The 21688-nt window shown below is 45.9% G+C and overlaps 1 protein-coding gene across 1 annotated transcript in view; it reads right to left on the reverse strand.

The window, feature by feature from the left end:
- bmp2k (BMP2 inducible kinase) overlaps positions 1 to 21688 on the reverse strand; it is a gene marked incomplete at its 3' end in the record, with an annotated part of 48622 nt that overhangs the window by 19232 nt on the left and 7702 nt on the right. The window contains exons 2-7 of the mRNA XM_080531532.1: positions 6483 to 6601; positions 5021 to 5126; positions 4473 to 4615; positions 2929 to 3050; positions 2493 to 2574; positions 426 to 558 (exon numbers count right to left, since the gene is read on the reverse strand). Coding sequence (XP_080387658.1) covers positions 426 to 558; positions 2493 to 2574; positions 2929 to 3050; positions 4473 to 4615; positions 5021 to 5126; positions 6483 to 6601 — 705 coding nt within the window. The remainder of the gene's footprint in view (positions 1 to 425; positions 559 to 2492; positions 2575 to 2928; positions 3051 to 4472; positions 4616 to 5020; positions 5127 to 6482; positions 6602 to 21688) is intronic.

A 21688-nucleotide genomic window follows, 5' to 3' on the forward strand; every position in this document is an offset into this window, starting at 1 on the left:
TAGAGGCTAGCTAGAATAGTATATAGAAAACGTTATTTATTTATTCATTCATTTAAAATAAAGGAGACAGGATTGAACTCCTCTGTGAGTTGCATTGTCGCGTTCTCAAGGGGGTCCTGTTTGAAGTGAAGAGTTTGTTCATATGTCAAATACTGCTGTGCTAGCCGATCACAATGCACAGAAGGCATCTTTCATTTGTGACCACATGGGGGAGCTGTTGTCTAACTATTAGCTATACTACTGTACTTGGAACCTGATTAACATGGGCAAGTCACACACTGACTTAGAAATGTAAAGAAATGTATATTCTGAAAAAGCACAAAGACATTGAATTCATATAACTTTAACCTCAACTGACAAGTACAAGTCAACCACATAAACATGAGGTACATCTTGAACTGAAGACCAGGAGAGTTTCCACTTACTGATTAAGCAGTGCAACTTGAAGGAGAATTTGGAATTATCCGGAACGATAAAGGTTCCGTCGCATATGGCAACTTGACTCTCCCCAAATGGAAGTGAGAAGAAACACAGCTTGTACAACAAGCATCCGAGTGCCTGAAAGCCAACAGAAAACAAAACAACACAATAAACATGGTGGCCAACAATGTAGCGTGAACTGAGAAGGACCACGACTATTTAAAATAGAGTAAGAATTCCTACGTTTGGCAGTTGAAATGTGGTCAATAGAGTCGACTGCTCTGATCCGGTTAGGTCTAGAACTCTCAGTCTAAAATGGTTTAAGTGCAGTACAATTTTGTCAATGTTTATTATTATTATTTTTTTTACAACAACAATACCTTCGACCGTGTCTCTAGAGTAGACAGTATTTTTGTGCTGCATAATTCCTTCTGGGAATCATTATTCCCAGAAGGAAAGAACTACACTCAAGTGTCATATTTCCAGTCTTTATCTGGCACTGGCTCAAACCGCTGATTAGGTTCTAGGAGATAAAAAGGGAATTTGGAATTACGTCGCCACATTTAAGGTTCTGTGCTCATCATGTGACAGCTCAACTCTCCCCTGAAAACACACAGCATGAAGCTCATCCGACACACACACAGACACACACACAGACACACACACAGACAGACACACAGACACACACACAGACACACACACACACACACACACACACACACACACACACACACACACACACACACACAGGATGTGCTGTGGTAGGAGGTCTGGTTTCCCTTTGTTAACAGGAAGTGAGCCCTTCCAGAGTCCAGCCAGCTGCCGTGGTTGACTGGTGGAACCTCAGCTGCTGTTGGACTGGACTCATCACACCAATGCTTCCTTCCTTCCTTCCTCACTCTCTTCCTTCCTTCCTTTCTTCCTTCCTTCAAGTGGTCACTGATCCAAAACGACGTGACAGGTGCAATCATGGCGTTCCATTGTCTTACACAGACCGAGTCATATGAGTAAGGACTCTGAGGGAGGAGAGGAGGGAGGGGAGGGAGACCCCCGGGATACCCAGGGGGGGGGGGACTGGCTTCCAAGGGCGTTGCTGTCGTCACGGTTATTCCACTCCCACAGACCAGCCACACAGCAGCAAGCGCTAAGAGCTAGGTAACGCCTGCTGGGTGTTGCATCAACAGCCACATATCATTAGAAGGGGGGTTGTGAACGCCAGGTTATTAATATGAATGCAGGAGCTGTTTACACACTATCTCCTTCCGCTGTTATGGCTCGTTACCAAGCAGGAACCGGGATCAAATCCAATTCAGTTCGACTCTTCAGCCTTCAAATACTTTGTGTGTTTGACTGAGTTCGCCTGGAACAATGGAATAGTCCCAAAAGTGCCAAACGCTCAAAGCGTTCTAAATGATTTCCAATACCGTTTGGAACCCAGGGTCTGATGCCAAGTGTCTCCGTCTCTCTCCCAGCCTCCGAGCCACTGGCTGGCGAATAGCAGCAAGAAAAACACAATGAGGGAGTATGTCTGTGGGAGAACACAGCCCGGGGCACGCCCCCGTCTGATGCTGCTGCTACAGTCTGGTGACGGAGGGAGAGAACCTGCTAGGCTTGACTGACTGGGACGCTCAGCAGGAAGACTAACCCGCCCTGCTGGGTACCTGCCTGGAAGTCATCAACACATTCTCACACACACACACACACGCTTTCACACACATACACGCTCTCTCACACACATACACGCTCTCTCACACACATACACGCTCTCTCACACACATACACTCACACACACATTACTTCCCCCCAGGCGATCAGGCTCATAAACAATGGACTATCATCCCCAAACACACCCCGTCTATCTTATTTACTATTGTATTGCTAATCGTATCCTGTCTTATTTGTCACTTATGTCCTGTACTAGTCACTTTTTTTATCTTGACTTATGCCTATTGCCTTATTGTCTTGTGCTGCAATGCCAGGAACCGAAGCCTAAGAATGTTACTCTCTTTCACTCGTGTAATGTGACATAGCAATAAAACTTGAAACCTGAACACATTCTCTCACACACATACCCATATATCAGCTTTAGTGGTGATGGCTTTCCCTCCGTACAGGTTAATCATCTCAGGGGCTCGATAAGACAGGGTCGTGTACCTGCGCAGGGAGACAACCAGGAAGTGGACAGGGTCAAAGGTCACGTAGTGCAACTCTACTGGTTTCCCAGGTGAAGTCTTCCAGTGTTATGTAAGAGCTGTGGGCTAAAGCATTCATGGGACTTATGTTGGATGTGGTACAGTTGTGGTACACGTGGTACAGCTTATCAAATACTGTAAACCAAGGAAAGCAAATGCATACGCAGGAATGCAAATACAGTAAATCCTCACTTGATTTAGTGATGACGGAGGAATCGATCGCAGCCACAAACGCACCGATACAGACAGAGACACTCAAACCCAGGAGACACACACACACACAACTAATGTTTTGGGACGTCTCACACACACATACTTCTTGATTTCGTCTTCCACAGCGGTCACTCCGTCTTTGTGCGGGAGCAGCACTTTGTGAGTGGCACTACCAAAGTCACACAGGACATAGCTGCCCTGGTCGTTGAGCAGAATATTCTCTACCTGCAAGACAGAGAGAGAGAGAGAGAGAGAGAGAGAGAGAGAGAGAGAGAGAGAGAGAGAGAGAGAGAGAGACAGAGAGGGAGAGAGAGAGAGAGAGGGTGAGAGAGAGAGGGAGAGAGAGAGACAGAGAGAGAGAGAGGGAGAGACAGAGAGAGAGGGAGAGACAGAGAGAGAGGGAGTGAGAGACAGAGACAGCCCTCATTACAACCATGTTTAGATTGTTTACATAAAACACTCCATACCAACATGTTGCATGTTGCCAACTCGACATCTTAAAAAATAATAATGATGAAGAAACTAAATTAAATATTGAAATCATGAGGCGTCTTAATGGTTTGAGGTTGGGCCTGAAGCTCCTGTACAGACTGACTGGACCCAGGCGGAGAAATGAACAAAACAACACACGTCCAAGGACTTGTTTACTTCCTGGTGATGTGGCTTGGTGCTGTGCTCGCTAGCAGACTAGAGAAGCCAGTCCTTCTCAAAGGCTGTGGCAAGGCTCACTGTTCTGTTTACGCTTTATTTTAGAGTCCACTTTATTGAGGTATGCCAAGACTGGGAGAGACCACTACACACAACATGACTGAGGGAGGGAGGGAGAGAAAGGAGGGAAGGGAGGGAGGGAGGGATGAGAGAAACAGAGAACAGAAAAAGAAAGATTGAAAAGTTCATTAGATGGTCAAAGTGTAGGAGAGAGCGGAGAAACACAGGGCAACAAAAGAGAGAGAAAGAGAGAAACACACACACACACACACACACCCCAGGTTTCTGCAGTCTCACTTCACACACCAGTGACTGAGTGACTAGGGCCTCCCTGTCCCTTTGTGTCCCTGTGGTGTTACGTAACCCACGTAGGCTGACAGAACAGAGACTGTGTGTGCTGCTACGACTGGTCCCAGCGCACACACACACACACACACACACACACACACACACACACACACACACACAGCTGGGGAGACGCACATCAATGTGGGCCAATTCAGGGGAAGTAGACTATGTGGGAGAGGAAGAGGAGGAGAAGGAAGAGGAGGAAGAAGAGAGGGAGTTGAAGGTGGAGGAGGGACAGGGGGGGGGAAGAGGACAACAGGAGTTTGAGGAAGCGAAAGCTGTAGGAGGAAGGGTGGAGGGACAGAAACAGGGTGTTGGAGGAGGATAGGTGAGAGCACAGGGGGAGGAAAAGCAGGGAGAGAGCAAGAGAGAGAAAGAAACCCAGAGGGAAGGGAGGAAAAAGACAGGAGGAGGGGGGAGAGAGAGAGAGAGAGAGCGGGGGAGGTGAACCAGGAAGAACAAAAACACGAGAACGCAGATCAGCAGGGACAGGCGGTCACGGAGGACGCATGGATAACAGGAAAAAGAGAAAGAGAGGGAGGAGGAGGAGGAGGAGGAGGAGGAGGGGGGAGGGGGGGGGGTTCCCCTTGCCTTCAGGTCTCGGTGGATGACGGGGGTCTTGCACTGGTGCAGCCGGGCCACGGCCTCGCAGGTGTCCGTGAAGATTGTGAGCACCTCGGCCTCGGTGAACCCAATGTGGAGCCTCTGGTTCATCTGCTTCACCACCTGACCCGCTGTGGGAGAGAGAGATGGGGGGAGGGAGGGAGAGAGAGAGAGAACAAGAGACAGAGAGAGAGAGCGAGAGAGAGAAAATGACCCACAAGACAAAGCTACTTCTTTCAGCCAAAATCAATACAGAGCAGTCTTACAGGGACCAGGCGAGAGCCGGTCGTTAACTCAGCCGTTCATTCAGACAGTCAAAGACCTCCAGTACGATGCTGACACAGACAGACCTGCTGCTGGAGGCTCAGGTTTCAACCTCCGGCAGGATCAGTTTAGGGTCATTTTACTCATGGTCACACAGTGCACTGTACAATAGATTAAACACAGACACACAGACTGACACAGACACAGACACAGACACACACACACACACACACACACACACACACACACACACACACACAGGGGAAGCATACCTTTACAGTACTCCATGAGTATGAGGACCTCCCACACGCTGTCAGACACGGCGTTGATGGTGGAGTCCAGGTAGCCCACGATGTTCTTGTGACCAGACAGCTCCTTCTGCAGGGAGGAAGGACAGGTGGGAGATGCTGAGTGGGATGGCTGGGAGGACCAGACTCTGACATCACCCCCGAAGTTGAAGATTAGAAAACGGTTAAGGTAAGGGTTCAACTTAGGATAGAGGTTAAGGTAACGGTAACGGTTAAAGTTAGGGTTTAGGCGTTAAGGTTAGAGTTGAGGGTCACCCAAGGATTCCACTTAGCATCTATTCATGATACGGTACAGTATATACCCTCTCAGGACAGAGTACTTCCATTGAGAAGTGATAGAATAAACTTTAGCCTTGAAGACTTCCGAAACTATTCAGAAAAAAATGAGTTTGGTGAGAGAAACACTCACATACTGAAAGGACAGATAAACTTGACACGGCCATAACTGCAACCAGTAACTCTGTCGCACCCCACCGCATTTCTGTATCAGAGAATTTCGCTACGAATGGTATGTTTGATTTAAAAATAGTTTGGCCGTGTGTGACCGTTGGGGGGGGGGGGGGGGGGGGGTGACTGAGACAGCCGCACCTCAATTTCAGATCAGGTCAGAACTGGGTCAGTGTTCCATGAGGTCAAACGCTTTTCCTGTGTGTGTGTGTGAGAGTATGTGTGTGTGAGAGTGTGTGTGTGTGAGTGTGTGTGTGTGTGTGTGAGAGTGTTCCTCGATGTCAGAGTGGAGCACCGTAGAGACAGACAAACCCAGCAGAACAGGCCAATCCTGAGCGATCAGTAACAGACTGGGGGGGGGGGGAGGTCTACAGTTAAGGAAAACACAACTGGTCTCCTGTGTTCAACTGCAGCCCTGCCCATGGTAACTAGGTGACCAGGTGCTGCTCTGACAGGAGAGTGAGAGGAGGTCCGTACACCGTCTCTTATGAACAGAGTGAAACAGGGTGAGGAGGAACACAGTGTACAGTACGGCTGTTGCACTAAAGGGTACCAGAGGGGCCGTGGTTCATTCCAGAACATTCTCTCCCTTCTGCCTGTCCCTGGGTCCCTCCCCATCACAGACCTGACAGGACTGGGGAGGTGTCAGCATGACAAGTCAAATCTAGTTGCTAGGCGAAGGCGCTAGGGTTGATTGTGAGCTGATGAGATTGGGGGGGGGGGCGGGTCCCACCCAGGCTAGGAGCTTTAACTGAGAGGTGCCAGAATGATCTCAGATCTGTGAAGGGAGGAAAGAGGACCACTCCGCTGAAAGTGGGGTGGGGGAGGGGAGGAACGTTCTGGAATGAAACACACCCCCCAGGAGTTTCTCCTGCTCACCTGACCTTGACCAGGAAAACCAAAAAAAAGTCCCTACTCCTGAGAGGGTGTGGTGTGGAGGGTAACCGTGGTGATGTAGTGATTGACAGGAGGATCCTACCATGATGGTGATCTCCCTCCTGTAGATGTTCAGGTCGGGGTTGTTGTTGACGTACATCCTCTTGAGGGCGCAGCGCACGCCGCTGTGGGTGCGAGCCAGGAAGACCACAGAAAACCCACCTGGGAGGAGGAGGAGGGGGGTGGGGGGGGGGCAAGAGGGGAGGAGGAGGAGGGGGGGGCAAGAGAGCAGTGTCAGCATTATCAACACTCACGTACACACACACATGCGCGTACTACACACGTCATTTCACCTTCACAGCTCGAGCAGAGGTGTATATTCTACTGTGATACACAGTACCACCAGTCAAAAGTTTGGACACACTTTCCCATTCAACTGAACGTGGGAAGTGTGTCTGAGCGTTCGACTGGTACTGTAGGTGTTTATTTGTATGTTTATGACAGACACTTCCACACTTTCAGTTCGCTTTACACTGTCACCCTGTTTTGAGTTGGTGTGACCAAAAAAAGGTCCCTCACCTTACTGACAAGTGGCTTACTCATTAGGGAAGGAATTCAACACTACTGCATGACGGTCCGCTGGGACGCTACCCTGCTGAGAACTACCACCGGTGTGTGAGAGGAAGAGGAGGAGGAGGAGGAGGAGGAAGGCCAAGCCAGCGCCAGAACACACAGTGAGGTCAGTGAGTGCACGTCGTCCAGGTCCAGGACAGCGAACGCCGTCAATCGAACGTTCAGATTTGTGACGTTGTATTTTACTGTCAGCGCTGTACATGCATTTCAGGTTTGCTTGGATGGTGGGAGGAGGGGGAGGGGGGGTTCTGTATGTGTGTTTCCGTGTGTGTTCAGTGTGAATAACGGCAGCTCTCCGAGTGTAAAGTGCATCTGAGACCATGGTAACATCGCCCAGGGCTGAACTCTGAAGACGCATCGCTTTCATAAAGCGAGCGAGCGACGTCCCGGAAAGAATGACGGTAGCTTGCCTTTCATTTGCACACAGACACAGACACACACACACACACACACACACACACACACACACACACATCAAGTGTAGTAACAGTACTGTATAGAGGTTATCAGGGTGTGTAGTCACAACAGCACCAGGCAGGTGAGTTATCATGAGGCATCAGACCAACACCAGCCCCCGTGTTCCATCTGGGGAGGCTGACGTAGATGAACGGAGCATGGCTCTTCATCACGCACGCACACAGACACACACACATACACAGAGAGACACAGACACACACAACACACACACACAGACACAGACACACACACACACGACACACACACACAGAGAGACACAGACACACACAGAGACACAGACACACACACACACGTTCGCTCGCTCAGGGGGAATCATCAGCACTGATAGCCATCTGCACACAAACAGGGTAAAGCAGGGAGCTAATGAGATCAAGGAGCGCCGCTGCGCTGGCTAGCGTGCTGCTGCTCATGCTAATGAAGAGGGGGTCACCAGACCCGCCACGCAGGATAATCATATTAAAGTCAGATCAATAGCCAGCGCACTCATAACCCCATATGCCCTCTAGGAAGAGGACACTTATCACCAGGACGCAAGTAGGTCAAAGGTCAACCCTGAGAGGAAGGAGGTCAAACTTAAGTCAATTTACTAATCGTTTGTCCTGCTAAGTGGAGAGGAGGCGTAATCACTCTTTATCACTGGCGGGTCAGCGTTGGGAGAGCTACTTCTCTGTGTCACAGCGGAGGGTAAGGTGTGCCACTCTCAACACTGACAACCTCTGTGACGTGTGTGTGTGTGTGAGTGAGATAGGGGGATGGAAATTCATGGTAAAGCTGCGGTCGACGCGGCAGCGACTATCAAATCTTAGCACAACTCTCAGCGGGCAAGCCGACACAGCACCGGTCTGACGTCACCGCTGTGCAGACAGACAGATAACGCTCGCTGCAGCCCACACTTCCTGCCTGAGGTACTGATGAACACTGCCGTCAGCATACAGTAAAATGGGTGTTTTGTATTAAACTTCAATACGACAAGAACACAAAGTCTGAAGTGGTTGATTTTATTTATAATGACTGCCGTAAAAATATTTCTTTTTAAAAGCACAACGCCCTGTTGTATTCACAGGCAGCTTACATTGTATCCGCCACTAGGCCTGCGCTAAATGACATCATTCACTTTATTTGGATAATCAAGTTTGTTTCCGGAAAATTATGGCCTGTATAAGTTTACTCAGACAAGCGTGCTGGTTGTTACGGGGCAGCTTGTGGGCGTATTAGTGGCCGTAGGAGGTCGTTACCATGAACACGAGACCTCGGAGAAGAAATGTCTCTACTACGATCAGGAAGTCAGCAGGGATCAAACCCCAGACCTTGTTTGTTAGTACTGGGTGCTGTTTATCAATTGGCTTTGCCCCGCTTGTATGCTTAGATCCTGACTGATTGGAGGTGAAGGGCGTCTCCAAACAGCTGGCCTTCGCTGAGATCGATTTCCCGAAAACAAGTAAGTGGGAGTGTGAAGGCCTGTTTACTGACTCATGAACTTTAGGCGGCCGATTGAATCACATGACAATGAGGGTGCTGCGTTAAAAGGAGAAGTGTTGTGCTTGTTGTGATGTAAAGGGATTTGTTTTGTAAATCATTGCTAAAAGGCTAAAAGAGGCCATGAAGAGTGGGTTGCCCAGGCAACAGCTTGTGGAGAAAACAGTTAGGGTTTTGTGGACGGCAGAGGGACCAGTGACCACCACCTCCGTCAACGGAGTGTTAAACAACCAGGCAGCCGTGGTTTACAAGAATAAAAAACAACAACACACAACTAAAACGGCACATTTGAACAACCTTAAATGGCTATATTGGGCCCGGTCATGAAATCCATCTGACAAACTTTGTTTTAAAAGGAGCCTTGATGTTTATGTCCAAATGTTGTTGAGGAAGAACGCTGAAGTGGGAGGAGCAGAGGAGGCCATGGCAGGTTTTGCATGATGAAAGATTTAACTAGGCAAAAGCCATTCGCCCAGGCAGAGAGCCAAGGAGCTCAAGAGCATGTACACACACACACCAACACACATACACACACACACCAGCTGTTACCTGCCAGTCTACGGATGGGAAACTTTTTGTGATCCCCAGCAGCTGGGGAGACAGTCTTGGAGGGAGGCAGGTGGCTTCAGAGAGAGAGGCTAAAGGGCCCCAGGCCCTGCCCCTACCTCAAGCCCAGGCCAGCCTCCCCGGCGCTGCCTGCCTGCCTGCCCAGAGATGGGGGCCATATGGTCCAGGATCAGGTTCTCACTAAATCACAGCCACTGGGGCCTTTGTTGCCTGCCTCTGCCATGCCAACCCGCGGATGTAGAGCTAGAGTCCATTATTCTCCAGAGTGCCTCTGGAGGGATGATTTGTTAAGGGGCTTTGTGCGTAGCGTACCAACTTCCTGTATAAATGAGGGAGGGGGCGAGCTTAAGAACACAAAAGGGCGCTGTACAGGAGACTGGTTCTGTCATGGACATCAACAACGTTGTCTTTGACTGACTGACTGACATTCAGACACTACAGTGGGACTCATTACAAAGAAAGACAAACTTACACAGAGTTAAAAACACAAACTCACTCGCACACAGACACCACCCAATAACACCGCTGAGCAAAGGCATCGTCGGAATTCAGTTGTGACCACCAGAGCGCAAAGCTAATGATGACGGCGAAGAAGATGGTTGCAAAATGCTAATTACACAATCTCTGGCCTGCGTTACGCAAACCTCATAAACAAAGACACTCAAGTGTCGATGACTAAAGGAAGGCGGGGAATGCCTTCAGGGCGGTTCTACTGAACCACACCAAGATGATCGAATTCTGTGATAGACTCGTTAAATTAGCTTGGTGAATATCAAGCTATTTATCCAGCTGGTGTTTGACGCCCAACACCCATACACAGACCAGATTCCACTCATACCCAACCAACTGGCTAAACTTGTGTCTCCGGCCAAAACTCTGTTTGCGAGCTAGTACCAGATCTACCAGAGAGACGATTGGATTGTGTAGGGTGACCTGAGCTGAGGGTGACCTGAGATACCTTTGCTTCCCTTGTTACCTGCGCGAGCCACGATTGTGACACGCTGTATCTGCTGATCTAACGGACAGCTTAACTTCTGAATAAAAACGGTTTAGGCCCAAGACTCGATGACGAAGACGGACGAGGAAGGAGAGAGTAATTATTGCAAGGCTTATATATATGCTGTGACAGAACCTGTTCGACGTGATGAATCTCTAAGTGAACTCTTCTCACTTGAGCCTGACTCGTTCATCAGTCATAACTGGCTTTTCCGCTGACCTAGTCCTGTTACTGCGCATCGTTCAGTGGGACGTGGGAGGGGAAGCATTTGAGCGTGACAACACACAGTCAGAGGAAAAAGTCTGTCCATTCGGCCCAGGGGAAAGGAGGAGGAGGAGGAGGGGGCGGACACTGCAGCAGCCTGAGAGCCTGGTCTGGGTTCTGACTGAGGGAGGCCCGTCATTACTGAGGAAATTATCCTCCCATCACAGATCCAGCATCAAGGGCAATGACACCACTCACCACCACCATGGGGCGCATTACAGAGCCTGAACAACTGTCACATTCCTATTCAACCGTCACTGTCATGGAGGGCTGCTAAAAAAATAGGGAGAGCGAGAGAGAAGAAAGGGAAAAAAAGAAGGGAGTAAAAGACAAACGCTAGGCCAAACAAACCTAAATACGATAAGACTTAAGATGTGCGGAAGGGAGTTTCGATAGAGTAGGATTTCTTTCTTCTTTCTTCTTTTTGTAAAGGATTTAGGTGAGCAGCATCTGACATCTGTTAAGGGAGGTGAAGTGAGACGGAGATGATGCCTCCGTGGATTCTTCTGCTCAGGCACGGGTGTGCACAGCTGTTCTCCGTCTGAAGCATGATGTCATGGATGACATTGGGCTCCGTTCTGTCCTCCCCGCCCTCTCTCCCGGGGTCTGCTGACAAACGACTCCTACTCGCCCCACCCTCCCCCACCCCGACGGCGTGCTGCGTACCGCCTAGCTTCCAATGTGAGGGAGGTGAAACCTCTGGGCTTCTTCAACGTATGGACGCCACAGAGGAAACTGTCCAACTGACAGGGATTCCTATGACTGGGTTTCAAAAGGAAAAAAAAAACGTTACTTCGTATAGAAATCATTTAGAGCCAGGCCTAGATATGGGGTTTCCTTACAGGGGCCCCTTTCCCCTTATGGAAACCTACACAACACAGCTGGGGATGATAGCTGCTGCACAGCTATGGAGGAACATGGCTGAGTTGATAATACTATGGCCTGTTTAGGCCAATAATGTTCAGTTAGGCAAGTCATCAACATGGGGTTTATTGTTGTGTTCAGAATAAAAGCGATCTCCCTCTTGACTTGTGAAAAAAACACAAATAAAGAATAGCCTTCTTCTTACTTCTTTCGCTTCTCCTTTTTTCATGTGTGTGGGGGATCTTTCTGCCATACCATGTGACCAAGAGGAAAACTAAAAGTCAAGTATCATTTTCCAGTGGGATCGCTCTGCGTGGCGCTTATCCACCAGTTTCCTTTCGTCTGCAAATCTCCTCTAGCCCCTTTTTTCTCTTCTTCCTCTTCAAGTGAGCGTTATTCCATATGAATCTGCCATGGCCAAAATCCCCTGTACTAACATCTTGTGAACAAACTCCAACAAATGCATGACAGGACTAGGGATGGGACGATTATCGTGTTTATCGTTAATCGCGATAAAAACACCCGCGATAACTTTATCGTGGAGAATTTTAATTAGTTGAATAATCGTCATAATCGTTTTTTTTTTTTGTTTTTTTTGTTTTAAATGACTGGACTTTTTAAATAGGCACTACATTTTATAAACACTGCTTTGTCTGTCTGTTTTTATTGTATGTATTAATGTATGTGACCTATGTGTGTTTTTTGGGGGGGGGGTTAATATTTCACAGTGTTTCACAGAGACATGTACACAACAGGACATAACAACAACAACTAGTATCCGTGGGGGAGGTTATTGTCCCATTAATAGTAGAAAACTAGTTTTGCACTTTGTTATGCAGTACATTGTCCATAAACAGAAAATGTTTAAAAACAAAACAAAAACAAAAAAACAGGGGGGGGAGGAGGCCATGTCACATATCAGAAATAAACAGAAAAGAAAATGACACAACACATGCCATAATATATGGGGGGATCACCCCCATCGGAGACAGCATCCATGTCTTACAGTCCTAAACACAGCGGCAGCACAACACCAGCACAGTAAATAATATTGTGACCCATACATTGTAGATCTGTTACACATTCGTCTTGTGTACTTTCTTGAGTGTAATCCACCAAACCTTTCATTACAATGGCAGCCAGGCTGGTACCAATATAATCTAAGAACGGAGACCAAATCTTATAGAATGTCTTTATCTTACACTTAGACCTATATGTCAGATATTCCATAGGAATCATATCAAAAATTACCTTGTGCCATCCAGCTATTGTAGGCGGTTTGCAGTCTATCCATTTCAGCAATATATTTTTCCTTGCACAAAAAGTGAGGATACACAGAAGTCTTTTGGAATGCATACTTTTAAGTTGTTTGTCTGGGAACCCAAACAATAGACACATGGGGTCCTTATCCAATGTAATATCTAGAATTAGATGAATTTTATCCACTATACCTTTCCAGTAATCATCTATATATCTACAAGTCCAAACACAATGAACAAAGCTCCCAACCTCGGTAATACACTTTGTACACATTTCCGATTTGTTATGATCCATTTTATGTCTAAGTTGGGGAGTAATCTGCAAACGTTGTAGTAGTCTAAATTGCGTTTCCTTCGTCCTATTACAGATTGAGATGTCGTTTGCCGATTGCCATATTAGTGACCAAGTTGCTTCATCAGTATTAATGTTCAGGTCATTATTCCAGTCTTTGGGCGTAAATGCAGGTTTGCCTTTATCATATTTCGAAAGTGCTCTATACCCAAGCCCCAGAATGCCTCTCGTCTTTCCAGCAGAGACTATCTCCTCCAGCGGAGAGGGTTGGTGACAGAGGCCAGTGTCTTTTTGGCTATTTAAAAAACTTCGTATCTGAAGGTATCTGAAAAACTCATTTCGTGGTAGGTCATATTTCTTACATAATTGGTCAAATGAAAGTAGTATTTCCGTATCATATAAATGTCCGATAGTAACCATCCCTTTGCTGTCCCACCGCTTGAAACCCCTATCCGTGGCACCAGGGGAGAAGTCTATGTTGCCCCAAACTGGCGAGAGGGAGGATGTCATAATCGTATGTTATAAATAAATAGTAATATAATTGAGATTTCTCACATTTGCACTTTAACCTATCTTGAAGCTTTCAAGTCTCTAAGCCACAAGGCTAGCACTCAGTTTGATGACAGAAAAGTGTCAGTGTTCAAGTTTTGTTTGACAGTATTTTTTTCCTTTATTTATGCAGTGATACCTTATAATTTATCATTACCTTATTTAAGATTTTATTAAAGATTTTTATTTTTGTCAAGATGTTTTTAAAATGATGTTAATGTTATTAACATGATTCAATAAAAATACAACAAAATCTAAGTTAAAGTGATTACAGTGTTTTATTGGCATTAAAAAAAAAAGGTTTTTTATTTTTTATTTTTTTTTAATTCTCGCGATAATATCGTGGATCGCGATTATTTTGCCCACGATAATCGTGACATTACATTTTCTAATCGTCCCACCCCTAGACAGGACTCAATTGTCTTAACTCAGCTGCAAGTTAAGTCCACTCAGACCCTAACCACAAAGTGGAAATACATAATACATCTTTATTCAATAAAGATATAATACAACCATCATTAAAACATAGAATCAGAGACAATAGCCTTAGGACAATGAACCAAATACTAGGTTTTAAACTGACACCCTATAGTACAATGAAGGGTGAGTTTCCTCATGTGTTCTTTTGACTGCATTCTAAAACTTTGCATTAGACCTCAAAGAGCTTTAACAGATGAAATACAGTTGGGTTCATAAATGTGTTACATAACACAGACGAATGCAGAGGCCACAGCTTTTTTTAATTCAAAGCTTCATATTCTAGGCCTTTCATTTTATTCATGGAGACGGGAGTGATAAAAAATGTGAGTTTATGCTACATTTTATAATTATGTTGGCTGTTTGTGTTATTACTTAAGTGGAATACGGTCTTTATTGCAGTTGTGTAATAACACAACCTGTCCAACGCCATTACAATGCAATTACAAAGCAATTAGTAGGCCTAATATTGTTACTTGAGTAATTATAAGTTACACAGACTAAAGGGTGACCAAATCTTGCAATGTTATGTATTGTACAGTTTGACCATGACAATGTTATGTGGAACTGGATGTGATTCAACTGAGTCCCCAGGTTATTTACTAGTCACAGTGGTATGCCAGCTGCTAAAGCTAATGGCCAATAACGACTTCTACATCCTCTGTGCTTTGGAGCAAATCCTTTGAGATCTGGTATTATACAGGTTAATGCGGAGAGGACTTATCCTTCTCCAAGCTTCAATGTTTCAGAAGAACATGCATCGTTTTATAACTGTGAGGCACAAGGTTACTATAAACTTGCATAACTTGAGCTGCAGCTGCCAAAATTAAGAGTGGATAAATAAAGTGTTGAAAATTAGGTCATGTTCAGCAAGATCAGTTTGAGGCTCAGTATGGCTGAAATTATTTTTACCTGTGGTCTACCCCCTCTCTCTCCATGTGCTGAGAGATATACTGCATCTTTCCCACTTGCAACATCAAGGCCCTTTACTGTAGCCATCTTCAGGCTAGCAAATATCTCTTATACCTTCTTAAACCCAGATTAAATCTGTTTCCCCTGAGACTTCCAAAGTTGCACGTTTATGATGCTCACATTCATCTGCGGAGCAGGTTGTCGGTCTAAAAATAGAGCAACGCTTGCTTTTGGTGTGCAGTTGAGAGATTCTGCACTTGGTGATATCTCCCCTGACAGAACACTGAGCCGACTCGTCACTCTGGAAGTTTCCAGGTAGCGGATCCACTGAATCTCTTTGATGGAAGAAAAACATATGCCGTTTAAAACCTGTTCCGTTCAAGTCAGACTAGATGGCCTAATTGTGAAAAGGATGTCGGACATAATGCAGGCCTAACCAAGTGAGCCACAGTGAAAAACGTACAAAAAAAAAAGTTATAAAAAAAGAAAGAGGAAAAAATGCTCTTGTGCATTAAACAGATTAACCCATACTACCTCTCCTGTCCAGTTGGGTAACTTCTTCCATGAGTAGCCTACACTTCCAGAACAGACAGCACACATGGTTCAACATTTGGCCAAGAAAGGAACCGAGCTGCATTACCGAGACTGAGACCTATGTCACATGTCTCTTATTGCCATAACCAAGATGCATGGGTGGGATCTCCAAATCTTATGACCGGTGCCATCACTGGACAGAGAAATACAGCCATGTTTTGAAGGCAGGTTTTGCAGATGTATTCTGACAGCAATGCAATACAGGCCCACATACCAAAAAAAAAGCACAGTAGTGTCTAACACGAGTCTCTTTGATCGTCACATTACCAGCCTGACCACATCAGTAGTATTAGGCTAGTATTAGCTGTGTGGCTTAGGCCTACTCAGTACTACTCACTTACTCTTCCCTCTAAGTCAAGCATAGCCGTGGCGGAGAGATAAAGGAAGTTGTTATAGGTCAGGTATTTATAAACCTGGGTGGTGATGGATGGTGGTGGTAATGGTGACGGTGGTGGTGGTGATGGTGATGGTGATGGTGGTGGTGGTGATGGTGGTGGTGGTGATGGTGGTGACGGTGGTGGTGGTGGTGGTGGTGGTGATGGTGGTGATAACGGTGGTGATGACGGTGGTGATGGTGATGGTGGTTGTGATGGTGGTGGTGGTGATGGTGGTGGTGATGGTGGTGATGACGGTGGTGATGGTGGTGGTGATGGTGGTGGTGACGGGTGTGGTGATGGTGGTGATGACGGTGATGACGGTGTTGACGGTGGTGATGATGGTGGTGATGGTGGTTGTGATGGTGGTGGTGGTGATGGTGGTGGTGATGGTGGTGATGACGGTGGTGATGGTGGTGGTGATGGTGGTGACGGTGGTGATGGTGGTGGTGATGGTGGTGGTGACGGTGGTGATGATGACGGTGGTGATGGTGATGGTGGTGGTGATGGTGATGGTGATGGTGGTGATGGTGGTGATGGGCCAAGAGACAGAGGGGATACTGGGATGCCACAAGGTCCTGGGCTGCTGAGATGACTGTGTGGTTGCAGAGCAAGAGGGGAAATAGATATACGCCGAGTCACGACAGACAAACTAAAGCTAATACACAAAGTAAAGCTAACAAACGTTCTTCAGGTAGTCTGTGTGGGTGTCCTTATAGTGATTAGTTCAACAAAGAGCTAGCCTCGGTTCTATGTGAACAACAAAGCACACACACTACCAACAGTTGCCTTCTCACTTTGACAGAAGCGCTCCTCCCCAGATTCCAGAAAACAGCAGTGCATACTGCATCACCTTCAACATAGGTCAGGATAACAGTAAATAAGGTCAGGTGGACTGAGGCGAAGAAGGAGCATGAGGTTCTCCGTGAGTCACACACTCAAGACTGGCAGGTTAAACATGTTGAAGTGGGCCATGATATTGTCACGAGTTCAAAAACAGCCGAGTATCCAACTCCTTATCTCACTGGATAGATACGTTGACAAAGTACACAACACAACCACTTAGTAATTCAGTAGCAGGACAGTCGGTATTTCTTTTCAACACAACGTAGGACAAACAAGTCCTACAAGAACAAGGACTTGATGAGCTACACAAGTTCAAAGTTCTTCTGGGTGTCACTTTCGGTTGGCATCAAGCGCCCTGTGCACATCTGTTTAATATCACTGTGCGGGAGAAGGTCATGCGAAAAAACCTTGGCGGTCGCATTCTATCAGCCTGGCGATGATGAGGCACCGGAGCCCCAAAGATAAAATTGTCTGGCAGAGGAGTAATGAGAGTCCAGGTTGGCCTGACAATAACCATGACAGCTCACTTACAGACAATAAACAAACTGTTACTGTATCCATGTTGGCCTAATGGGCAGTCCTGACAGAGCAGGAGAAGCCTAGTGCATCTAGGGACACACAGAGCCAGAAAGAGTTGTTATCCAAATAGAGGCTTGTCCTTTAGGATGTCAGACTTCTTTTGGTAAAATATCTAGCTACAAGAGCATACATACTGTACGTATTAATCCTTGGCAGGTGGCCCAGTGCGGGACGTTAGAAGCAGGCAAATGGTGATCGACTTGTGCCAAATGATACTGTTTTCTTTTATTGGCCTTTTAGAGAAGATAAGGAAGGGTTAGGGTTAGACACAAACATCAATCTCAGATTATTGTGGGGGGAGGGATGGACGGAGGCAGCGTGCTGTTGTTGACACACTTTTAGAGACTTGCTCTTAGGTAGTGGTTTAAACAACAAATACAGCTTGTAACAGGTTATTGTATACAGCATGATAATGGCTAGAGTAAACTAGCAAATAACAGATTTATCAGTATATCATTTCACTCTGTACATAGTAATGGACAGGAAATGGATAATATACGGTCAGAAGACCCCAAGTCTTATTCTACTTTATCAGGGATACGAAAGTAACAGGAACACGAATAGGGTCTATATACCAGGGGTTACACTGAATCACTGTAATGGAAACATTTGGGATTTTGACAGCGAAACGCCACAGAAACTGCTCTGTGCTGCCGCATGGCGAGAGAGATGCCAGCCTCCATTCGACTAGCACAGACTTGACTGACCTATTTTTCCTCCACAGCTCAATTTTGGCGTGCACGGTAACTCCTGTCTGGTGGTGAGTGTGAACTGCAAACAAGATGAATCCCTTCTCCCTTCTCCCATGCCTGGAGAAGCTGAGGGTGGCAGGGTTTTGTTGTGTCCCCCTTGCCCTTGTCCTCATTTGCAAGCTCCCTTGCCCTCCTTCTTTCAGCAACATCCATTTTCCTCTCTCTCTCCCCTCCTCTCTCTCTCAGGTGTGTACAGTGTGGTGCAGCAGCACAACATAGATGGAGGCTTGAATGAAGCCAAGGCTTTGTGAGACGGAGCCAGGCAAAAGGCTAACCATATATGGTCATATCAGTCTTATCAGTTCGGCAGTTTTTTTATGCCCTGAACTGGAAAGGCTCCGGCTGTCTTTCTCCTCATAGATCTTCCCAACAGCGATTACGGCCACTCTGGGGAACACGAGTGGCAGTGCTTTAGTTTCCTAATGGTCAGTTGTAAGGTGGGGAGAGAGAGGAGGATAAGAGGAGGTAGGGAGAGAGGGGGATGAGAGAAAGTTTGGAGAAAGAGAGTACTGTGGGGGAGAAAGGACATGCAAGGCCAGATCATTACATCACAAGGGGTCAGCCATGAAAAGGGGACCCCAGGCTCTCAACAACAGAGTCTGGACAAACAAGGGGAGGTCAGGGACTGGAGGGGGTGAGCTTGGCCGGACGCCACATCCCTCGGCCTGGGGAGGAGAGATGTACCTTGTTGTTCCACCAATGGCTTCTTGGGTTGAGGGAATACTACGACCTACTGTATGTTGGACCAAGGTCACTCTGCAGAAAAAACAGCAACGAGAGAAAATGTGAAGGAGGATAAAAAAAAAAGGGATCAAGCGGTACCTTAGAGTCGTGCTCAAGACTATTTAGACTCGAGGGTTGGGCAGGACACAGGAAATACTGAGAGGCAACAAGAGAAGCTAAAAACTGTCACAAGAGGCTAACCAATCTGTGACAAAACAGAGCGTTCTCAAGTCAGCTCTTCCTGAGGTCCCTCCTGTGAGGTGGAAACTCATGTCACCAAAGGAATGCTCCTCTCCATGTCTAATCACAATGAGAATGATTAAAAACCAGTTGTTTTGCATTCGCAAGGTGAAATGTAACCAGATTGAATTACATTGTGGAAAACAAGACAGCAGGCGTGCAGTTGTGTCGAAATCTACTCAAAAGCCACTGAAGACGCCTTGAGACTTGCTTTTCATCAGTGTATGTACAACAGACACCTTCCTTTTCAATTAATCTAATTGTTAAGCTAATAGTGTCAATGGCTTGACATGTTATTCCACTAGAGAGGGAATGAGTACCAGGAGAACAATAACTACATCCCTGACTAAGCAGCTGAAGTGAGTAGGCCTAGTCTACAAACACTCCAATAAAGGCTCTCTCCCTCCCTTTCTCACTCCCTCCCTCCATCTCTCTATCTATTGTATCTCTCTCTCACTTCATAAGATGTCTCCTCTTCCATGGAGCTTTCCCTTGGCAGTCAACGTGTTTACAGTGACCTCAACATCAATTGTCAGGGGAGTGAAAAAAAAACACATCCATTCATCACTGGTCATCCGTTGAGTGTATAGTCATATCTGTTGCCACCCTCAATCACGGTCAGGCAGTGGTGGTGAAGCGTGTGTTTACATCAGCCTGTAATCTGCCTAGGCCCGGTAAACAGCAGCCAAACATTTGAGATAGGCCTACATGTAGGCTACAACAAGAAGTCCTCAAGCTATCATCTTGCGATAGCCTATTAATTGGCCTGCTTTGATGTTCTGAATTTGGTAAACTAGGCTAAAAAACCTTTTGCTCAATTATCAGACAGACCAAATTTTTGGCATTAACAGTCGCCTTTATCCAAAGCGACCTACAACAAATATATTTGACTAAGTAAGCGAATCATCTATCCACCAGTCCTAGCAGGAAAAAGTCATCTATGCTCGGGGCCAGGGGCCATTGGCAGCCGTAATGCAAAAAAAAAAGAAAACATACAAAAAATTTATTTTATATGAACAGTAGAGAAACCATACAGGGTGGTAGAGATGTAGATGTCTCACATAACCAATTGAGAGAAGTGCACCTTGACGTTCATTATGATTAGCCTAGTTAGCTATTATGGAAGATTGGCATGTTTGCTCTTTAACTCCTACTTGTTGATCCTACTTTATGAACTCTTCCTGGATGACTAACACGTCAACAAACACCACTACAGGCTCTACCAAAACAATTCAGAAAGCAGTGTCCTCACAACCAATGTTACCTAGTAGCAGTACACAACAGGGTACCTGAGACAAGGAGCTAGACCAGAGACACATGGTCAAGTGGACCAAAACCTTAGGCAAACTATGCTCCAGGTTTGTCATGGAGCAGTACTCTCACACCCTTTTGTTACAAGTCTGAACCAGAGATCATACACACACACGGGGAGGCAGGTGGAAGTAAAAATCGGAGGACAGGCTCATTGAAACGCACAGAACGGACTGAAGAATGGTATCAAAAAGGTGTGACACACTCCCCTGACACACCCTGCACAGGGTGCTCGTTTGAAGACAAGGAAATCAGGGCAACTTTGAGCCGGACAGCATTAACTTCCTCCCAGCACAGGCAGGCACAGTGCGTGGAGGAACAATTCAGTTTCACAGTCAAGGTCTTCGGAACAATGAAGCCATTTCCTTTAACATTCACCCTCTTGACAAGAAAGTTCCGACTGTTAAAAGCAGAACTTCCAAAATCCTTTATACTACTGGCAAACCAAATAATGAATGGGCAAAAGGAGACAATATTGACGGTGAATGGGTACATTAAGTTGTCTATATGGCTACCGGTGTATTAAAGCTGTAATTTCTGTTGTAACAATATTGTATAACATTAGACACGCTACTAAGCCCACATCTGCACTTAATTTCAGCATTCATATATATAGTCAGGCTGCATCTAACGATTATTTTATTGATTAATCTAGCAATAATTTTTTTGCTTGGTCGTCTAATTTATTGATTATTGTAAAAGAAAAAAGAAAAAAGATTGCTCGATTAATATAGGCCTAACACTTATTTTAGCCAAAATAAAAAAAACTCAATAATATTTAAATATTTTATTCAATCATCTTCACTTAAAAACCAACAAATGTAACAAGAAACAAAGTATGCACTGCAGAGCATTATTCCGCAACAAAAAATTGCTTTTAACTGGTAATCTCTGTTTTACAGTCCAACATAAAATAAAATAAATTAAATTAAAGCAAGAGCTTGTTCAATTCAAGTAAAAGGAATATAGTGCAGCCATCTGGGGTGTGCATGGATTTGGGTTTCTTCACACTGCTTTGCCTCATCCTGAAAAAGAGACACATAAAGCACATTAGAATAATGATAATAATTGCATATTTTAAAATTTGTCTAGTCTAATTTCCATGTGTTATGATACTATATTA

The sequence above is a fragment of the Nansenia antarctica genome (genome assembly GCF_963989245.1).
Source record: "Nansenia antarctica genome assembly, chromosome: 5".
Classification (NCBI taxonomy): domain Eukaryota; kingdom Metazoa; phylum Chordata; class Actinopteri; order Argentiniformes; family Microstomatidae; genus Nansenia; species Nansenia antarctica.